Below are 22,744 nucleotides of genomic sequence, written 5' to 3'. Positions count from 1 at the left end.
TCTAACTGTTAACCTCCAAAGATGAATAATTAGCCAGACTGCAGCAGTGCTCTGGTGCAGAGGTAGTCTCCTGTTCTGGTGCTAACTTGTTCAGAGCTGTTCAGAAATATCTTTTGGTTGCTCCTCTTTATCATGTACACGTGCTCTTAAAAGGCAGGTACAGCCCAGAGCTGCTGTGCTAACACCTGTCCTATTTTACAGAGTATTTCAGAGCAGCCTCAATCAGTTCTGGAGGTTGTGAAGTTACTCAGAATCTCTGGAACATCCTGCAGCCCCTGATGCTTGCTTTACCGTTGGGTTTGTAAAGGTGTTTTTCAGGGAGAGCTGCCTGGAAAGAAGGAATCCTGTTTGTCCTGGGAAAAATCTCTCGTTGCTAAAATTAGGCTTTTTAAGCATTACTGAGTAGCTAAATATTGTATTAATGTACCCATGATACAGGCTGCAGTTTTCTTCTCCTAAAATATCTGTAAATCACAAGAAAACATTTTATTTCATTACATTGCTCTAAATAGAAAACAAATTCTGACACGTTGAGAATGTTGGCATTGCACGTTTTGCAGAAATAGGCATAATTAGTAAATTCTTAAATTAGAGTTAAATAAAAGAATCTTCATGTATCAATGAACCAACCATAAATATAAATAAACAAATATATAAATATAATGCATTGAAATTCTATTGATGTATATTTAATGCAACGAAAGGCCAGTATTTAAATTTGAGTGCCAGTTAAGTGCCTGATTTCCAAAGCTTCTGACTCCATAGATTTGGAACTTAGGATCAATTTTCTAATAGATTAATTTCCAATACTTTAGTGGGGCTTCTAAAGTAGAAAAATTTAGCTCAAAATCAAAAGTTGTTTTTCTAGGGTTCATTTTTAGTTGCCTAAACTGAAACAATTGCAAATCTGAATTTTCCTGAAATAATCAGTAAGTGAAAAATCCTGCCAAAAAATTTCAAATTGACATCAAGACTCTTGCCTCTAGTGTCTACTAAAGGTGCAGCGTGCATTTGTTTCTCAAAGTGTCCCTTTAAAAAAAAAATAAAGTGCCATACCAGGCATCCATGACCAAAGCTGCTCAAGTTGTTGCATTTATAAACCTTGGCTGGGACACAGTGCAGTGTGGATTACTGTGTGATTAAAACGAGTCAAAATGCCTATTTCAAAAGTTATTACAAGTGCTGCAAGTTATAGGTATTGATTTACAAGAGATACATGGAAAGCATATACCATGAACAAATTATTTTAATTTTTACTTAATTGTGTTTTGAACACATGCTATTTCATTATATCATCTGATTATATTTTTTTAAGAATTGTATAAAGATATGTGACAAGCTGGTAGCTAAGCAAAAATCTGATTGATCTTTCTAGCATTTAATGGACATTGGTTTTTGCCAATTCTGAAAGCCATGTAAGTTGAGTGAATTTAAACATATAAGTTAACTATGAAAATTATTAATAAATATTTCTGCTTTATTACCTGAATCCTCAATAGATGTTCTGCTTGCTGAAGTAATTAATACAACCTACCAAGTGAACTGAACTGTGCCCACATGTGGAATCTCATCTTCAGAATCTAAAATGTGGAGGGTTCATGACCGAAAAATAGAACTAAAACTAAATTGTGATGCAAAGGCACATTACCTGAAAGGTGACTTGGGAATAAAAAAATGATTGGATTTATGTAATTTTTTTTTCATGATATAGAGACTTAGCAGTATTTATTATTTTATTGAGTTTTTATTGCACCTTATAAAAATATTTCTAAGCAAAAAAGGAGAGGAAAAATTAAAAATTCATGCCCTCAGAGGGGAGTGCAATTCAGGTGGCTTTCAAAAGACTTGCTTTCTATTAGTAGCTTTGTAAAACTTTGGTGGAAAACATAATCTTTGACAAGGATTTAAGACCCGTCCAGTTCCAGTTGCTGAGGAAACTGCCTGTTACAGTCAAGATTCATCCACGTACTCGATCAAAAATGAGCTTTTTTCCCTCAGCTGCCTACCTCACCTTTCCTAACATCTCAGTTTGTGATTTACATGTAGAGCTGTGATGCGCACAGTACAAAACGCGTGGTTTACGCCTGTGTGTCGGCGCGGTGCCCGGTGAGGAGGGGGCGAGCCGGGACCCGGCCGTGACTCAGCGCCTTGGGCAGGCGGGGAGGCCTCGCGGCCGCCCGGGACACGAGCCCCGGGGCCGGGCCGCGGCCTCGTTAATGAGTAACAGCGCGGGGCCGCTCCGGGCGCGACACCTTCGCCCGCGGCCGCTCGGGGCCCGCGGCAGCGCCGGCCGCTCCCGTGCCGGCCCCGCCGCTCCAGCCGGACCCGCCCCTCTCCCAGTCTCCTCCGCGGCTCCCCCTCCCGAGCCAGGCGGAGCTGGAGCTGGCAGCGACGTCGTTCTTCGCCGCCGCCGCCTCTCCCCAGTGACCGAGGGCACCGGCGCTGCCTGGGGGGGCCCCGTTCTCCGGCCGCTGCCTGACGCCTCATCGCCGCCTCTGCCGGAGCCGGCACTGCCCGCGGAGCAGCCATGAGCTGGGGCACGGAGCTGTGGGTGAGTCCCGGCTCGCCTCTCATTGTGTCTGAGATTCGCCGCCTTCCCTTGTCTGCCGGGGCGGCTGCCCCGGGGAGGCGCGGAGCGGCCGGAGCCGAGGCGCTGTGCTTTGTTCGGCGCAGGGGCGCGGGCGGGCGGGGCGGGGGTCCGGCGCTGGCGGAGGGCGGCGGCGCTGGGCCGGGGGCCGCGGCGGGGCGGGAGCGCCGCGTCCGGGGTGCGGTGCGCGCGCGCCGCCTGCGCGGCCATGGCGCTCCCCGGGGCGGCCCCTCGCCCTCCGCCCGCCCGGCGCGGTCACGGCGGGACGGGCGCTTTGTGTGCGGCCGGAGGAGCGCCGCGCTCGGGGCCCGGCGGCGCGGCCCTCGCCGTGCTCCCGGCACGGCTCGGGGCGGGGTCCCGGCGCGGCTCGGGCAGCGGCCCGCACCGGGCAGCCTCGGGGCGGCGGCAGAACTGCTGCTCCGCCGAAAAGCGCCGGGCTGCTCAGAGCAGCAAAGCGTTTTCAGCTGCCGGCCCCAACTAGACGCAGCTACTGTATAGCTTTGTCTCTGGAAGTACCGCAGAATATTGGCTATCACTGCATTGTGTTTGTTTTAAATACTAAGAATTGGCAGCAACGAGACGGGCAGTTTCTGTCTCGCGTTAGGTCTTTTCCTAAAGCTCCCCTGTTCCCTCCGAAGGCTCTTCGGCCGTGCCCAGGGCGGCAGAGAGGCGCTTCTCCCGGGGGAGAGCCGGGGCGAAGCGCGGCGGTGCCCGCCCGCCGTGGCGGGGTGTTGTGGCTCGTCTGTCAGGTTTCCTGCTCCTGGAGCTAACGCTGATCGTGGGAACGCTTAGGCATGAAAAAGAGTAGTACCAAGGGGTGTTTAACATCCCCGCTTTAAATGCCGCCTGCCCTGCATTTATTTGCTTTGAAAGACTGTGAAGCAGAGAATTTTGTGGTAAGAAAAAAAAAAAATCACAGAAAGGTAAACGTTGGGTCTTGAAGTCTGTTCTAGGAACTCTTGATCTGGACCTAACGTTATAGTTTGGTTGTTTTTTTGTTTTTTTTTTTTTGGTTTTTTTCCCTCTTTTTTTTAGCGTTGATTTAAACACCTTTATCAGTGTTTCGTAGTGCAGGGCCATTAGGCTCCGAGGAGCAAAGATTGCTCCACACCGAGACAAGCGGTTGCCCGAGGAGCCGGGGCAGCCGCGGCGCTGCGGGCGGAGTGCCGGGGTGGGGCCGGGACTGGGAGTGCCCGCGGAGCTCCTGAAGCCACCTGAATTAAGTTGTGTCTCATTATGCAAAATGAAGATGTAATGGCATCACGTGTACTACGCGGAGAAGCCTGATTTAAAGGTATTTAGGGGTTGCTTTAGTGTTTTGCGTAGTACCTTGTACCCTACTAGAATTTGTAGGCACGATGAGAATTCAGACAAAATACACTTTTTAAGTGCTGATGACACTGCTGTAGCAGGCCTGAAATGTAAAACTGTTGTGACAATGGCAGAGAGGAGTAAGTAAGAGCTGTGATTTATATTGGCCACACAAGAGTGTGTGTGCAGCTCATGGCTGTGTGAATTTCAGGTGAGGGGTGAGTGTCACTTGAGAGGAGTGGGGCTGGCTTTTGGGTGACTGTAAGCACTCAAGTATGTGTTACTTTAGAAAGCAGAGTTTTAGTTTACTCATATCTGCTCATTTTTGTAGCCTCTTAATTGTATTTTTTTGTTGTTGTTGTTGAGCTTGTAAATGACAGTTCAAGGTTTTATACTCTGTCTTGTGGTCAGCTTTGTATGAAAGTGCTTGTCTTTGTTCTGCGTTTAAGGAACATTCAAAAAGATGGATTTTGACCTCAGACTTGCTTTTAATGGTAGGCATTTAACTCACGGTGTTCTGAAACTAGCTGAAGTTTATTTTGACCTACTGTATTTCTTTTCTTTTAAGTCACTAATTCTTAGGCATTAGTTGGAAGAAATAATGCCAGAATTCTAAGCTAAAAGCTTTACTGCAATACTTTTATTTTAGCAAAATTTAATGTATTTTTTGCTTGATACCTGGAGATGATTTGCAACTCTGCACTGAGGTAACTTCCTGCTTACGATGGTGTGTTTGTAACTATGTAACTAGACTTTGACAATGCAAGTTTTTACATAAATATTTAAAACAGAAACCAGTTTCTTAGCTGGAAGAATATTCAGTGCTTCATTTACTGTAAAAAGTATTAAACTTTAATTGTTGTAACAACTTGTGCTGGGCAAGTAAAGATTACTTTTTGGAGATCTGGCACAAAACCAAATTAATTAAGAATTATCTTAAATCTAGGTTAAAAACACAAGAAAAAACAGTATTGTGGGTCTTCAAAGACAGAGCTCTGAACAAGATAAAAATGAACTCTTAGACATATTTGTGTTGTGGTAGCAATTCCTCCATCATTCCCTGTTGTGAGCATCAGTGGAGCTTCAGGAGGCAGCCTGAGCTGCTCTGTGTTTGTTGAGGGCAGCAGGGCACGAGGTGTTTGTTCCCCAGCTGTGGAAAAGAAAACCTCTTCTGCTCAGGTTTGCTGGACACCTCATTGAGCCTAAAGCTCTCCTTCATTAGTGCGTTCAGCTCATAAAGTGGAATTTTTCAGGGTTAAGTCTGGTATCCAGATCATAATTTTTAAAAACATTTGCACTTACGTATATATGCTTCACTAATTCTTTGAAGCAAATTTGATGATTCTGTACCAGGCTTTTTTAATATCTCCTTAATTCTGCCTTCTTAAGTTGTATCTCTTCATGCTAGTTTTTTTTTTTTTTTTATATTTTATGCTGATTCACAGTTCTGGGGAATTTTTAAAATTGTTCTGGAGTTTTGTACTGTATGCTATTTTAGATACAGTAAAAAGCTGAGCATAGACCAATATAGAGACAAGGAGCCAGAAGAAAGATTAGGGGGAAAGGAAAGCAACTCATGTCTGGTATTTATGTGGTAATTATTAAATATAGCAATTCTGTTACTGAAAAGATACATATGCTAATTCAACGGTTACATCAGGGACAGGACAAAGGAAAGATTTTCTTTGATTGGCCAGTATTTTCTAATTCTTTAAATGAGGTAGCTGGTTTTTTCTCAAGCAAGTTTTTTTTTTTTAATGAGTACACCACCATTCTCTGAAGTGAGTGTGCATTGTACCAAATGTTTATGTCTTGATTAGACTAAAGCACTTGGTGCTTTACCGTATGTCTTGGCCAAAAACGTGCTCCTTGTTGTGTTTCTTTTGATAACATTGTATGAAATAATGTAAATTAATAATAACAAAATAAATCTCAAGTCATGTAAGCCATCCTGTGATTAGAACTGTTTAATTCCACAACATTTTCTGTGCTGTGGGGAATATGCTCTCCTTGTCTGCTTTTGTACTACAAGAATCAAAATAGAAAATTTTGATTATGCTTTGAAAATAGTATTTAACAGTTTTATTCTCATTGGTATGTGTATCTTTGTGGTGACTCTGTAGCGTGTTCCTTATGGTATGACCACACAGGACCCAAGATAGTTTGGTGAACTGCTTTGCATACTATTCTCTTAAGGGTTAGAACAGGGTAGAGAACACTGACAAGTCTTGTCTAATTCAGTTGAAATATATTTTGATATTGGGTGCTAGATTTTCCTATCTCTGATGTATAATTTCTTCATAGATAACATTTGTAAAGCAGTAATCGTCTGAAGAAAGGTGGCATGTAATTGCAAAGTAGCATTGCTGCACTTCATTAGTAATAGAAAACTGCTGCTGTTTACTTAGATTCAGATACTTTTCAGAATTAACTTTTTGGAGTTTGTCATGCTTTTTTCAAATACTGCACACTTGTGTTGATCTCACGAACAGCAGAAGGGTTTATACATTGAAGTTGTGGTTAGATTTGCATTTTTGCTTTATAAAGTGCCCTGACTTCTACACTGTGCTGCAATATCCAAGGCAAGAATAGATAGATGGGACTAAAATTGGGGTGGGGTTTGGTAACTTTAAATATTTGGAAATAAAAATGATAGATTATGATATGTTTAAGAATCTTCTCAGCATGAGCATCTGTTCAGTGTGTATGTTTCTGTACATCTGGAGTTCTTTTTGTGGTGGGCGTGAAGTGTACAAATAGCATTAGCATAGAATATTTAAAAAATACATCTGGTTATTGCCATCTTGGGTTATTTTGCTGTTAAATTGAATATGTTTTGCTGTTAAATTGAATGTTTGCTTTGATGCTAAAGGCTAACTAAGCTTTGGAGACTGGAGTGTAGCTGATAATGAAGTTCTTGGTGTAATGAGAGGAGACAGTGTGATTGTCACTCTGAAGTGGCTTCTTTGATAGTAATTAAAGAGTTTGTACTGTTTCTTTAAAAAAAAAAAAAAACAACCAGGAAGGATGTTTTTTAACTTCATATGCACGTTCTGTTGTTCCAACCCCTGTGAACTCCTTAATAGCAGTTGGCAGAAAAAGAGTTTGAATACCATGTCAGAACATTTTCAGTCTGTAGAACCAGTCTAGCCATCTGTTTCTCACCTCTTGATAAATATTTAAAACAGAAATTTTGCTGAGGGCTTTTTGTGCTGAGATTTCATGATTAAAAAGAAATGGCTATAGAAGATTTAATGATACTATTGTTGTGAGCTCCTTGGGGCCAGAAGCACGCCATCTTTTATAATTAAGAAACCACTGGCACTGTAGAGTAGTACTTTAGAAATTAGTTATGTTGGACCAAAGAAAGATCAAAGTATATTTGGTGATGTGCTCTTTTTAATCTTTGCTTAAACAAAATTCATTCTGTGCATAAGCCCAAGTTCTAGTTTTAAAAATATTAAATAACTTGGTTGCATCAGTAATTTTTCAAAAGCTGTTAAAAATTTTCTTACGCTTTCAGTCAGTCCTGCTTTCAGACATTGATTCCTTCTTGCTTTAAAATCTTAGTCTTTTTTTGTAGAAGATAAATCATGTGGTGATGTTGTCTAATCTTAAAAGTTGTCAAGTGTAATTATATATGAAAAACATCCACAGAACGTAAATGTGAAAGAGTTAGCTTCAAAAAGTAGCTATTATGTAGCATACTTCTGTTGTAGTAATTTATTGTATTTTTGTTCACTAGATTAGAAAATTTATTTTTAGCTAAATAGAAGGTTTTTTTCGAAGCAAAAAAAGGTTTTTCTCTTGAAACTGAGAAACCTTCCTGAGTGTTAATGTGGATGTGGTTATGTAGTTACTAACATTGTTAATACACATAAAAAACCACTGTAAATAATTCTAAATATCAAGCCGTATTCCATATGGAAGTTCTTATGTGCTTTTGAATCTTAATATTTTGTAAACTTACTTTCCAGTGTGCTAACATATACTCTGTTAAAGACAATACTTTGTTTAACAGGGGGACATTTGTGAGATGGAACATGGATTATTTTATTTTTTTTTTGTCCCCAGATTTCTCTGTCGATGTAAGATTGCAAACAGTACTCTGTATAGATTGTCTCTTCCATGGGTACTCTTGCTGTTGTGGTCGCAAATGTGTGCAAGGAACGTGTCTTGTGGCTGAAGTATAAGATGACAGTGTTTTCCAGATGCATGGCATGGTTACACATTTCCCCTGTCTTGGGTGACATGCTGGATAAAATGCCTGATCACTGTGAGGTTCCTGTCTTTCACAAGCAGTGTTGTGTGGCTTACCTCCGCCTTGGGAAGACCTGAGATTTCCAACTAGAAAGTCATGTAAGGATTAAATACTTGGTAATTGAAAATGTAGTTACTTTTGGCTTTGGTGTGACAACAATTGCACTGAGTTTTAGTTGGAAATGTTTGTCCATATTTTTCCAGCAATTGTCTGCTTCATAAACATTTGACCTTTTTACTGTTTTTTCCAGGAAGGGGTGTGTCATTGTCATGAGACTCTATCAGTTTAGGTTTGATGTTGAACTTAACTTAAGAATGCATACATGTGTCTTTGACTGTCTATTTAGAAAGTGGGTTTTTTTGAGTTTTGAAAGCTTTATCGTCTGATATATTTTAAAAGGCATATGTTTTTATTTATGGGCCCATTTGTTTACGTACTTGGAAGTGTATATGCTTTTCAGTGAAGCTTGTACAAACATACATGGGACTTAACTAATCTGGAAATTCTGAACACTGGAATAATATTGCTGTCTTGTAAAAGATGTATGCAGTGTTCTTGTTGGTAGTGCAAAATCCGAGAGTTGCCTGTGTCAAGATTTTAAATGCTGCAGCTCTCATATGATTTCCTGAGTGAGAATAGTAAAAAGGTTGTTGGAGATTGCAGGATCTTTATCTCAGCCAAGCTGAGGATTTTTTTAAAATGTGTATCTGTCAAAATAATGATCTCTGGAATCACAAATCCCTCAGAATTTGGGATGGAAAAAGGCATGGGAAGATAAAAGTCTGTTGGCAGTGTGCTCATGAGCTGAGGGTTGTCCAAGTAGGTACAACTGGTGCTTTCAGCTGTTTGCAGGTAAATGCTGGAAGACAGAAGGTTTGTTGTTATTGCTTGTGTAGAGTAGTCACTGATGCTCTAGATGTAGGTCTGATATCTACAAGCTAATTAGTGTTGTATTTAAGTTAGTTCGTACACTGGGTTGATCTGGGTGGGACCCTCATTTGTTAATATAGTATCTTTAAATACTTCAGTCCATACATTTGCAGAGCACTTTTTAGTGTTCTTGGTAAAGCTAGTAATTGAGTAACATAGGGTATTTTATTTTTTTGTGGAGGGGAAGTTATTTAACACAATTCAGATTTAATTTTCATTGTTCATACAACACATGTGCATACTTTTTAAAGAACTTGAGTTCTTTTTGTTAGAGAATTCCCTGAAGTGCAGATATGTTCAGCTTTTTCCTTGTAATGGTGAACAAACTGTTCAGTGAAAGCTGAAATTCCAGTCAGATTGTTTCATTTTGCCCCTAGTGAGTTTACGTACCCCAGTCCCAGTGCTCTCTTGGCAGAAGGTTTAGAGGTTTGTCTTCAGATGTGTGTCAGTGCTTCAGCTGGATGGGAAAAGAAGGGAAAAAAAGTATTATACTAATAAAAGCCTTCTGGTTTTCATTAAAATGCAGACCCTCTGCACTGACTTTGTTTATGGAATTATCTGCAATAAGTTTCTGTGTTGCTGGGGTTTTTTCCAGCTGCAAGCTCTAGTCTAAGCGGACAGTGGAAGGAGTATTACATTTTGTGCTAGGTGACTAGAACAGGAAAGGGCTGAATTGTAGGTGTACTGAATGTTCTGAAAATTTCTACTGTGTGGAAACTTGAAATAATTACGCATAAGATTCGTTAATCCCTTTTCATTGATTTATTGATTTATTTTTAAAGTCAGAACTCTGCTTTGTCATTTGCAATGAACAGGGCATTGGACTGATTAAACTGTTTTCTGGCATCATGCTTTGTACCTTTCCCTGGAGTGTTATTACTGTTTGCATCTTTTGAAGGAGAAATGCAGTCTTACTGTGAGCTAAAAAGCTAATATTGCAGGACCTGAATTTTTCTTGGGCTTTAATGTGGAACTCTTGTGTCATCTTGTGCAAATAAACTTCTTTTTGTCCCTGTTAGTTGGGTTGTAAAATTGGATTATACTTAGTTTGTTTTAATCAAATTAATATAGTAGTAATATTTGTAGAATACTTTAACATTCTTTATGTCTAAGGGCACATATGTGTATGGGTAATACGTGTTTTAAAATGTTGAAAGTAACCCGTGCACTTTGATCCTGGTTTTGGAGGGAGTAGAGTTAATTTACTAGCTGGTATGGTTGCTGTGATTTGGATACTCACAAATGTTTGTTCCAGAGGTAAGTACCGTGCAAATTACTTCTCCCTGGCTGGCACACAAGAAATAGCACAACATACTTTTTTGTAGTTCCATATTAAGTAGAAGATACTTTTTTGGTGTCGTACAATGAAGTTACATCCACTAGATTTGAGTTTGGAGTTATTTAAGTCCTAAAGAACTTCTGAAATGCGACAGCAATTGCACTGGAGAGTTGAGGCAGCCTTAACTTTTGGCATACTTGAGGTAACCAGATGTGAGTGCAGGTGGTGGAGATGGGTGTGGCTTTTGCATCTCCATCTGCATTGTAAATCCTTTGTAAAGAGAGCATTTGATTGCTGGATTCTGTCTTATGATGGATGCCCAATTTGAGTGGGTGTGAAAATCTCCCAAACTTTTGCATGTTTTGGTTGGTAGAGTAATTGGAGGGTGGTTTCTTTGAGTAGGGGTATGCTTCTTGTATGCTTTGTCTTTACCCCGGATGCCTCATTTCTTTCAGAGGAGTTCAATAATATTTTATTTTTCTAATAATATCTTCAAATAAGCATTTGGTCTAGGTGGCATGGGGGTTTTTTGTGGCAGTGAGTGGGAAAATAATTGATGTGTGTGAACCCCAGACAATACCTGTGCTCCAGTGCAGTTGGCTGTCTCTCCAGCAGGGCAATACTCTGGAGGAGGCAATTGTAATATTTATAATACCCAACACTTTTTAATCCTTACGATTAAGGATAAAGTGTTCTTCAGCTGTTATGGGATCTGATTGTCCTGCATTTTCCCCTCGTATTTATGTGATGCCAGTCACAATTAGAGAAATACTTAGGGTATTTGACGTTTGTAATCATGGGAGTGTATTTTATGTTTGTATTTACATAGAACCTAGTATTTCAATCACACAGTGTCCTTGTGTTATGCAGCATTCTGCACAAACTCAGTATAAATTGCATCCTCCATCCAGTTAACTCTGAGTTCCAGCAGGGCTGGGTCACGTAGTGGTGGTGCCAAATGAGAGCTGTGCAAACCCCAGGGTTGTTCAGCGCGGGGAGCAGTGCTCTCAGCTGCAGCCTCTGGCTGCTCCTTTGGGTGAGCCTTGCCAGCGAAGGGTGGTGGTGGGGGGACCTTTGACACGTTTGCAGGGGATGAGCACCCAAACAGCCGCAGAGAATGCAGGAAATACTTGTTGAAAAGTACAAGGGAGTGTTGGTGTCTCAAGCCAAGCAAACAATAATCCCTTGGTATGATGAGGTAATAAGCGGGAATCAGCCAGCAATGGCCTTGAAAGTGAGGTTAAGAAGCTAATGTTTGATGTGACAGAGATAATGCACCCAGATAGTGCTGGGTGAAAAACATGTGGGTGAGAGGATCATCTTTCAGTTCCAGAGAACAGGATGTGGTGTGGTTGACAAATGAGATGGGTAGAGAATTATCTGCCTAAAGATCGCAGATATTGGAATGGCTAGAAAGAGACTGATTAAAAAAAAAAAAAAGAAAAAAGGAGAAATTGTTAACAAGTGAGTTTTAGAATGGACATAGATTTGAGATTCAGGAAAGAAGTAAAATAATCAGGTGAAAGAAAGGTTAAAGTTTGAGACTTTAGTATAAAAGGCATAAACCAGTAAAGTGGAGTAGCTGCAAAGATATGATGTGCATTATATGCTTTTAAATGAAATGTTTTATCTTAGTTATTCCATGAAAACAACTTCAAATTTGTGATTAGTAAAATGAAAACTGTTTGAAGGTCCACTAAGGATGACTGATAAAACAGTTCTGTTCTCTAGAGTCAAATGTGGGTTCTCTCATGCCCCTAATACCTACCTTATTCGGACCCTAATAATGCAGGTACTTATTTACATGTTTAATTATACCAATGCTTGTTCATTTTATGAGCAAAGATCTCACAGGATCTGTGAAACTCATTAATGTATGTGAGACTAAATCTTATATTATCAGGAAATTTTCCAAGCCTTGTTTTGTTTTTGAGAAAGGGAATATTTGCAAACTAGCTCTACCTGTAGCTTGTAGTTAATGCACAGTGTTATTTAAATCAGCAACAATTACTGATGTTATTTTCTTTAATTTAATGGAACTTTTTTCAGCCTTATGAGTTTGACTGCTGTGAACTGTGACTTAGAAGAACAAGGATATGTACTTGGATTTATGAATGGAGACAATTTTATTTTCAGAGTATTTATAATTTATTTAATGAAAAGCTTTATCTCAGTAAATGTTTTTATTATCTGGGAAATTGGTTAAACAACAGATGATGACATTCAAGATCTGTGCAATATGGTCAAGGTATTACAAATTTGTTTGGAGGAGGGAAAGAAAAGGATGAACTTGTCTCAAAAAGTTCTCCAGCATGTTGTAATAAAATGGTAAAAACCAGACTGGAATATCTGGTTAGGTTTCGTGTCTTAAGAAGATGGCATGTTTAAAGAGGAAAAATTAATTTCTTAAAATAAGTAGCAAGTTATCAGGAAAATCCAAATGTTTGGGATTTTTCTACATTGTAGTAATGTGAGGGGAATGTACACTGTACAGTTCCATGAAACTTAACTAGAAATGTCACCATGTGAGGCAAGCTGAGCAGTTTTGTGAAGTCTCCTGGCTCTGCATGATACTCAAATATTTACTTCTGCAGCAAGAGGTGTGGTGGTCTGATTAAGTGTTCAGGTCAAGATTGAGGAGACAGGGTTGTGGGTTATTTGTTTTGGTTTATCTTGATTGCTTCTTTGTTTTGTAAAAGCTGTGAGGTCTTTGATGTTATTTCTGCTGATGTTTCGCAATCACATAAACTAGATCTTTTAACTTATCTCCCCAAGTTTGAGACCCTGTTAATATTAAGACCTCTCTGTAATAACAAGGGTAACTTCTTTCCAAAGTAGCTTTTTAAGAAATGTGTTCATTTTGGTATTGATGCTAGAGAGAATAATTACCATCTTTCCAGGAACAGCGTTGCAGTTCCTCCTGTGCTAGCCTAGCACTTGAGAGATCCGAGTGGATTTCCCCAAGTTCCAGCTTAACCTTGTGCATTCTGAGAGAGAAGCAGTGAGGTAGGAGCAGTTGAGTGCAACAAGAAGTTTTTACTGGAAGAAACATCCACTTAGTGGATTGGAGTTGGAGTTATGTAAAACCAGGGGTTGGCTTTGTATATTAAACTGTAGTGGGTGCACGCAGAGCTGGGGTTAGGCAGAGTGTGTTACCTGCTCTTCCTGCTTGGATATCTGAGCCCCAGTGACTTCCAGTCATTTTGGTTCTGCAAAATATTTTGGTTGTTGTTCAGTTTCGCTGAAATCTCAATAGTCGAACTGAAATAATTTTCTTAAAATAGTTAAAGTAGTCTTAAAGATGAGATGCCAGTGATATTTAAGCTTAGTGATTCTTAGATGAAATGTTTTTCCATGTTCTGTCTGCTTTATACTTCAAGGCTGTAATTGTGGGCTGTGTAATGAATACATTTTGACATAATTTGTAGAAAATCCCTAGCAATTTTTGAGAAGACATGTAATTGTCTTAAGGTGGTCGTGCTGACTGGCCAGGATTCATGCTTTCTACAATAATGAGGTAACCATGAAATATCAGTGCTCCAAACTCAAGTTTCAACCTTGAGTTTTAATTCTGAAAGGAGAGCTTCTGCAGACCTTTATGCACATATTAGGTGGGAATACTTCTATTAGTTTATATATACTGGATACTGGGAAATGTGAATTCTAAGACCTTATATATAAATGTTTCTTATGATCTTGATAGATTATTTGTAGTACTTTGTACTTAGCATTTCAACTTCTAATCATGCAGGCATAATCAGACTGTAAGTCAAACCTGAAACTTGTGGCTTTCCTGACTGCTTTTCTTCGTTATGTCATTGGAAAAGAGGTTTGATTTTTTTGCTGACTTGTGTTCATTTGTGGGAAGAGGATCATGCTCCCATATCTCCCTAGTTAATCTGACAGTTGTTGGGATGTTGCCTGTTATCCTTTCAGGACTGTTACCACTGACTCTGTTATGAAGACAGCATAGCTTTTCATAATGTTCTTCCTGTCCTTTCTTAATCATTGTAAAACAATGTTTTGTGTGGTGTAAAGGGGTTTTTGTTTTTTAAGAAAAGTGGTGGATTTTAAAGCATTTCTTCAAGGGCACTTTGCAGATTTTCCATTTCTTTTCCATTGATTATCTCAAAGTGGCAAAGTATGAAGTTTAACCTCATTGCAAGAAATATTTTTTTTAATATTACTGTATTTTGCAGAAAGCTGATAAGAACATTTGAAAAATATAACTAAAAATCTATGCATTCCTGCTGTAGTAAAGGGATTTTGAAGCTTTGCTTGTAGTTGGATCCTTTATCTTTTGGTATTCTCTGCCACTGAAGCTAATTCAATAGTAAGTTTATAGCAGGAAATGGCACTCTAACATCTTGAATGGCTTTCTTTTTTTCCCCATGAGATTCTGCTTGTCTTTGTTCTGAAAACAGTTTCTTCTGATCTTCATTTGCTAGAAGTTCTTAACAATTTACTTGCCCCATTTTTAGTTTGTTTAGACTATCTTCTGTAATTTTTGTTCATCATCTTTCTTTCCCTTGGTATTACAATTCATTCAGTTGCTTCAGCAGTATTAGTTTCTGTATTCTGCTTAGTATTAACTTCTATTGTATGAGGAAAAGACATGGATAAGGAGGGTGACAAGTTAACAATGAAGAAGTACAAGTTACACAAAGTATTTTGTGAGGTCATCTTCTGAGGTGCTGCATGCTTTCTGATGTGTGCACTTTTCTTCTGGGCTTTGTGTGTTTATCATCTCTATAACATGATATAAAACATCTGCAGCACCTGTAGAGGTGTTGCTGAAGGCTTTCAGAATCAATATTTCCAGATGAGGAGCCCTTTTCAGTAGCTGTAATTGCTTTAACTTTTTTTGGTGGAAAAAGTGGTAAATATATTTTAGATAATCTCGTAAATGGCGCATTTAAGTACTATCTTTTGACTCTAAGGACAGTATATTAAAAGGCATTTCTAGTAAAGCTGTACTTAATACCACATGACACAAAAGGTAATATTTCTTAGCCAATTGCAATCATCTGGCTGGAAACTGTTTACTGTTTCAGGTGCAAGTAGTTTATTTGAATTACATTTGGTGTGCTGTTGCCCTGCATTAATATGAGGAATCCTAAGTTGCATCTTTGAAAAATACCTTTATTCAGTATTTTCTCCACAATTTTGTGTGTCTGAATTCATGTCAGTGTTTGCCTACTAGCTGTGCATTTATTTATGTTGTGGCCCAATTTAACTGCTACTCAGTTTTCTGCTGTAGTTTCTGGGAATCTACTTGTTTCTGTTAGAGTTCTTTACCTATTACTAGTTTACACATTAAAGTTGTAAAAATGAGAAGAAATGTTTCCAAGATCCGTGGATTCAGAAATCAGAGATGACTCTGCAGATGTTGGGGTAAGTGTATTGTGTAGACTCTCCAGTTCTTCGTTTAAGTGGGGAAAACTATTTGCAGGATGGGTGAAAAACATTTTAATTTGCATTTTAGTTGAGTTTGGAGTCCGTGTTATAAAATGTTTATAATAATCTTGAGCAACAAAATTCTGTGCTAGTCAGATACATGGCTTAGTCAAAAGTATTTTTGTTAAGATATTAGTACATGTTACCTCAGCATGATTTTCACATGGAAGTAGAACAGATGACAGTGATGTTAGTGACAACCATTTAAGGTGGGTGCTGAGAACCACAAGAGTTTAGAGAGCATTAAATTATTTCTAAATTGCTCTCATGTTGATATTCTTTAAGGAATAACTAGTTGATACATTTGTTTGTATGAATGAGCTGGTTTGTGGAATGCTGGAAATTCAAGTGTTTATTTTGTGCTACTATGTATTCTTGAGAGGCATAAAAGTTTTTGATTGTATGTAACCAGAAAAAAAAGAAACTTTAATTTTATTATCAGGAGTGTACTCTAATTTCAGCTGGTTGAGAGCAAATTTGTTTTACCAGCCTAATGGACTAATGCCAACTGTCTGCCAGCCTGATGGACTAATGCCACTAGTGCAGGGCACATCTCATGTCAGTTGATTCATGCTTATATATATGAAATCTAGTTTGAAAATGGAATTCTTAACACTTACAGTAAAACCAAGTCCAGTAGAACTTTGGGAACTGAAAAAAATATATATTAAGTATAGGCTTTCATTTTACAATTTAGGAAATACCAAGAATTAACCCATGCTCCATGACATTAACATCAGGGTTATATTCATTTAAGTGATTTGGGCTCATGTGTAGTTCTCTGAATGATTCAGATGGGAAGGTCAAATTGTAAGCAGTAATCTCTTCTGTATTTCTCTCCTTACAAAAGTCTTTCTAGACGGTACAAGGTTATTTTCAATTTTCGCAGAAGAGTGAAGTTCCATCAGAGTTAATAAACAGAAGAAATCTCGCATTCTGAAAAACTGCATTGAGAATGTAATTGCTAAAGTGCTGTTCCAGGGTACTTCTGAGAAGTTAAGATAATATATTTATATTCTCAACCTTTACTTTATCCAGATTTTGTGCCTTTGTTTCAGTTGGCTAATCTGCTTTGTAACTGGGTAGTGGATATACTTAGTCTTGATGTAAAATACTTCAGTTTATCAGTTAAGTATTTTGCTTTTGCTTTTTTATGATACAAAAACAAATGTTTTCACAATTAACCTTGGGATTTTTTTAATGCAAATTGTGTGTTCTGCTCTCATAAAAGAGTAATAATTTTGCATATTCTTATAAAGCATTTTAGGACATCTGGGAAATTAATCCTTGTGACTGTTTTGTGGTATGGCATGTGATAACATAAGAACACTCAAAATGTAGTCAAATATATTTTGATCAATGATCTTTTGAATGTTTTAAATATTTAGTATTTCTCTGAGGCTGATGGGAACAATAGTAGCAAATAGTTTCCTTTCCAAAGCATTACCTTCAGAAAAAGAGTAGTTGACTGGTGAGTGTCTTTAATTTTCCATATATACTAAAGATGTACTGAATTCAGAATGCTGTTACAGATTTATTAAATTAATTACATTTAATTTTAGTGTCGTCATTTTTCTTTCTAAAAGATATGCATGGTTTTACACAATGATATGTAATGACATAAAAACTAAAAGACAAGATGCTTGGGGAAAAGGCATTTGATTTAATTCTTTTCTAACACAAAATCATGGTGTTTTTTTGATTAGAAGTTGGCATGCTTTAATCACTGATTTTTAAATGTTTTTGCTAGAGGTATAAAGTGTTATGGCTCCCCAGATATGAAACATCAATTTTCAGTGTTTTTTTAATCAAGCTAGTAATGTTAAAAACAAAGCTGAAACTCCCATGTGCAATTAGATTGTTTCATTTTTATACTCAGTGTAATAAAAGATGTAACAGTTTTATGCAGTGTGAAAGAAATGGGTTTTGGTTTTCTCATTATGTCATTTATGTCATATTATGTTTTCAATATTTGAAGCTTTTTGTCAGAATTTCTTTAGTGTTTCTTTGACAATTCCTAGACCATTGATTATTTACAGAGATTTATCCCTTATTGATTAATATTTTGCTATTTTAATTCCATGCAGACTTAGTGAAATGAGTACTTAATAAAGACATGAGTAACACTTCATGTTGAAGAATGAAATGACAAATAATTAGGTCTACCATAAAGGACATAATGAATGTGGTGTGGCAATGTCATAAAGTACAGGAAAGGTTATATCTTAAGGTGACAAAAAGGCTGCACTTTCCTCTACTTCCAGATCAATGTGTAATAAGGAGGGTTTAGTTTCACAGGGTTCTTTGGGTAGGACTGTTTTTTAAAAGGAAAGTAAAAGTACAAAATTCTGGAGGTGTTCAAGGCCAGGCGGGGTGAGGCTCTGGGTGACCTGGTCTAGAGGAAGGTATCCTTGCCTAGGGCAGGGGGTTTGGAATAACATGATCTTTAAAGTCTTCTCCAAGCCAAGCCATTCTATGATTCTACGTAGTGAACTTGTAGTAAATTACTGTTCTGATCTGCAGTATTTGCTGCAGTTGAATTTTGAACTACAACTGCAGTATATAATTGAGCACTTTTTTTACCGTTTTCCTCTTTATTATTTCTGATTTGGTAATACTGAAAAGTCATTAGGAAGGAAACCTAGTAATTATTTACTACAGTACTAGTTTTTCTGTGGCTGTGATCAGTGGAACAAGATGCTTTGCATAGAGTATAGAATAAACACAGTGTTTAAAATGCTGCTGTTACATTGGATTCCCACAGTACTTCTTTATGAAGGCAGGAAGAATGTTCTCAGTATCTGCTTTTGGAGTAAACTGTGAAGTTATGTCAAAAGGGTAAGCAGTGCAAAAGAGGAATTAAAAGGGAAGTAGTGGATTAACAAGAGCTGAAAAAAATTGGACTAGAAGAATAAAAAGCCCTGAGAAATTATGAGCGGGAGAAACTGGCAATGATGCTTCTGTTTCAGTCACAGAATCACAGAATGGGTAAAGTTGGAAGGGACCACAGTGGTCCAAGCTCCCTGCTCAAGCAGGGTCATTCCAAGCACACTGCACAGGGATGGCATCACAACACTTCTGCCATTTCTCCAGGAGAGGCTCCACACCCTCTGGGCAATCTCTTGCAGTGCTCAGACACCCTCACAGCAAAGTTCTTCCTCCTGTTCAGGTGGATCTTCTGTGCACCAGTTTCTGTCCATTGTCCCTTGTCCTGTTGCTTGGCACCAGGCAGCAGAGCCTGGATCCACCCTGTGGCACCTCCCCACACACTCAGGCCCTGGTGAGGAGCCCCTCAGTCCCCCTCGGCGAGCAGCCCCGGCTCCCTCGGTCGTTCTTGGTGAGGTGCTCCAGTCCTCCATCGTCCCTGCTGTCCTCTGCCAGGCTGGCTGGGACTCCCTGTCTGCCTTGTGCTGAGGAGCCAGAGCTGGGCACAGCAGCCCAGAGGTGCCTCACTGGGGCTGAGCAGAGGGGCAGGATCACCCCTTGACCCACTGACAGTGCTTTTCCTAGCACTGTCCTTGGCACTGCTGGCTCCCAGCAGGACCCCCAGGTCCTTCTGTGCAGAGCTGCTCTCCAGCAGCTCACCCCAGCCTGTGCTGGTGCCTGGGGCTGTTCCTCCCCAGGAGCAGGAGCCTGCACTTGCCTTTGTAAAATCCAGGTGGTTCTCCTCTGCCCTGTCTCCAGCCTGTGGAGCCCTTCTGGAGGGCTGCCAGCCCCTGGGGTGATGCCTCTCCTCCCAGCTTTGTGCCACCAGCAGACCTGCTGAGGACATCTGCCCCTTCATGAAGCTCATTGATAAATAAGCTGAAAACACTGGGCCCAGTTTTGAACCTCGAGGTCCAGTCACAGATAGAGTTCTGAGATTTGGTGCTTGTTCGTCTATACTTTTCAGATCTCCATTGGATTTTAGGTGAATACCCTTCTATTTTTATCAGTTTAGTCAGGAAGGAAATAACTGCTTCTGCTGAAGTACATTTTAATTTCTACATTGACTATTCATTTGACTCCCAAAAAGAGGCTCTCAGATAAGAAATTGATGTGGTCTGGTGGTCACTATTGCCAGTGTGACCTGCAGAAGTATAGACACTGATTATGCTATAAATTTGCTGGCTTTCAGTATGGAGCTCCTGAAGTGGTGCAGAATGTACTTATGCACTCTTTTTAATATGCTGGATTACAGAAGCAGTATGAAAAATGAGCTGTTAAGAGTTTGGAATTGGTACGTTTTGTAAAGAATGAGGAACCTAGCTATGAGGGTTCAAAAGTATGGGTTTTCTTCTCAGAACACTGCAGTTTGTACTCAGCTTTTGTGCATGCAACTTCAGTGTTCAGATATGCTGTAATAGGGTTGTTTTACCTTTTTAAATTTATAACTTTTTTAATGGAAGTGCACTTACGGTTAAATTACATCACTCTTCTTGTTTTCTTTGTAATTTAAGGAAAAAAACCTTGTTAACCAAGGGAAACAGTATGTGTTTTTGTACTGTTTGATTTATCAGAGGAAGTACATTTCTACTAGAAAAAAAGGTTTTACGAATAATGTTATTCTTACAATACAGATTATGAGTCTGAGGGCTGTGGTGAAATATAGGAGGATTTTACTGTGTATTTCTAGGCTCATATCTTAAAAACTCAGAGAGAAACTGATACACAGTAAAATTGCGTTACATTTTAATGTTATCTGAATCACAAAATCTTGAAAAATTCCACTGTTTTGAAGGTGCCAGTAATAACATCTGGTTTCAGTTTAAATTCTTTATTCAGTTATGTTAATGTTACTACGAATTTTGCCTCAAAAACAATGAGTACTGTAAATTCCATTGCAAATAAAGGATGTGGGGGGTGGTGGTGGTTTTAATTTTGTTTTGGGTTTTTGGATTTGGGTGTTGTTTTGTTGTTTCTGGAATTTGTGTGTGTGTTTGGTTTGTTTTCTGTCAGGATATTTATCTGTGTCTGAAGTAATGCTCCAAAGAGTAGAGGAAGGCTCTAATTTACTACCATGTTAATTTCTTCTTAAGTGTATGAATCTGGTTTTATAATCAAGTTTGTAAAGCATTTACTATTGCTAGCAAGATATTTCTGAACAGAAGAAGGTGTGCTACTATAGTCTTTCTCTTGAACACTGAAGTGTATTTACAGGTGATACTGGAAAGGGAAGTTCACTTTTCGGTAGGACTTGTTAGAGAAAAATCTTGTTTGTTGGGTTGACAAAACAAACAGCATATGGCAAATCAGTCAACAGCCTTCCAGTTCTGTAACTATTTACGTAACTGGTCCCATGATCTCTGGTGTTCTGAAGTACTGAACAGTGTCTGCTCCCTTTTAGTGGGGAGTGTGCTCAGAACAGTCTGTGGCAATTAACTCTGTTAGTATTTGCAGCCCTTCCTACACCATAAAAGGCTAATTATTTAATTCAATACAATTGAAGGGCTGATCAAAATACCTATGTATAGGTATCTTACTCTGAGTGGTTTAGAAGGGCAAATTTTTTTTTACAAGCTATGAAGTTGCAGTTTTCTCTTTTGAATATTAATAGCATCAAATGTAAGGTTTATGCCTTTGTCTTAAGTCTGTCTGATGGGAACTGTTAGTAACACTGGGAAATACCTTCTCATATTCCAGCTGCATTCACTATAGCTTCTGCGTGTAGGAGGAAAGAGTAGTTGAGACAGCTTATCAGAGCTGTGCTGAATGAGGAGTTTTGTCTGGGTCTCTGTGCTTGGAGCTAAAAGATTCATGTTACAAGAAGAACCACTATGTATTACTCCTGTACCAAGTTGTTGTAGGTTTACTGGGTATTGTAATTACAACTGTTGTGAGAAATTGACTTTAAGTTAAGAACGGGATATGTTTGTTATATTCTTGTGCTGTAAGTTTTATTTTATGAGTTCATTGTTCACTCGAGTTGCTGTGTAGAAATAATGGCATGAAATGTGTTTTTTAGGGAGCTGTTGACAAGAGTTTAAGATACTAAATAATGTGCACCTTCATTAAATACATGTGAGGAAAGTTATAAGGAATATACCATGGATATGGCAAAGTATATACCTTGCTTTCTGTGTTAAAATGAAGTTCTACTGGTGATACTCAGTTCCTGGATTCTGTATAGATATTTTTACACTATATTTGCCCTAATTGTCAGAATCATAAACAGTATGATTCAAACCATAGGTTCTTTTCTTTCTCACTATTCTATTGAGAAAAAGCCTAAAGATGCATCTTTTAAGTGTGAAACACACTAAATTCACTTGTCTGCCTGGGATTTCTCCATCATATCTGTGAAACGGTTTATAATTTTTAAGTCAGTTGAAAATGGTTTCCTACAGTCTACTTAATAGCCGAGCAGATAAATACAGGGAAGTGATATTTGGATGAGAGGGAAGTTGCCATTCTCCCTTCTTTTTCACCTCCCCCCTATGGCAGAAAGTACTTCCTTGTTTTAAATTTGTATCAGGCATCTTGGCTTTTTGATGAGTTCAGAGCTGTGAGTCTGGTATAGTTTTAAACTGTAGCAAAGTCTATAGAATAACGTCTAACTAATACACAAACTGAGTTATTTTGAATGTCACATTTCAGTTCAGTAAAACTCACTAAATAGTCAGTGTAAGCTGGGTCTCGTGGTATTGCAGCTGGACATGTTGTAATACAGTTGGCCCAGAGTTTTGTGTGCACATGCAGATCTTGTTTTCTGAATTTGTGATGTAGGGCATCTTGGTGTTCTCTAATATTCCATGTGCAAACCTTCTATCTTTCCCCTATTGCCTCGCTTTCTAACATTGAGACTACTCCCTTGTCTCGAGTGCACTGTTCACTCCCTTAATGTATGGAGAGGAAAAAACCAGCTCAGACTCTGATTGTTAGATGCTATGCCAGACTGGCCAGAGCAGGAATTTAACCCTTCACTGAAGAAGTCGTCAGT

At 38.9% G+C, this 22,744-nt stretch overlaps 1 protein-coding gene across 5 annotated transcripts in view; it reads left to right on the top strand.

Annotated features, from left to right (window-relative positions):
* Positions 1–2,342: 2,342 nt before the first annotated feature.
* The window catches only part of FNBP1L (formin binding protein 1 like), a 56,804-nt gene continuing 36,402 nt past the window's right edge, over positions 2,343–22,744 (top strand). For 4 of the 5 annotated variants that reach the window (XM_064428248.1, XM_064428245.1, XM_064428244.1 and 1 more), the window contains exon 1: positions 3,412–3,483. In XM_064428248.1, the coding sequence (XP_064284318.1) occupies positions 3,427–3,483 (57 nt within the window). In that variant the 5' untranslated portion in view covers positions 3,412–3,426. Of the gene's footprint in view, positions 2,552–3,411; positions 3,484–22,744 lie in introns of those variants that run through there. The other variant, XM_064428247.1, reaches the window with a different exon arrangement.

The sequence above is a fragment of the Passer domesticus genome, chromosome 7 (assembly GCF_036417665.1).
Source record: "Passer domesticus isolate bPasDom1 chromosome 7, bPasDom1.hap1, whole genome shotgun sequence".
NCBI classification, from domain to species: domain Eukaryota; kingdom Metazoa; phylum Chordata; class Aves; order Passeriformes; family Passeridae; genus Passer; species Passer domesticus.
This window is presented reverse-complemented; position numbering and strand designations above follow the sequence as displayed.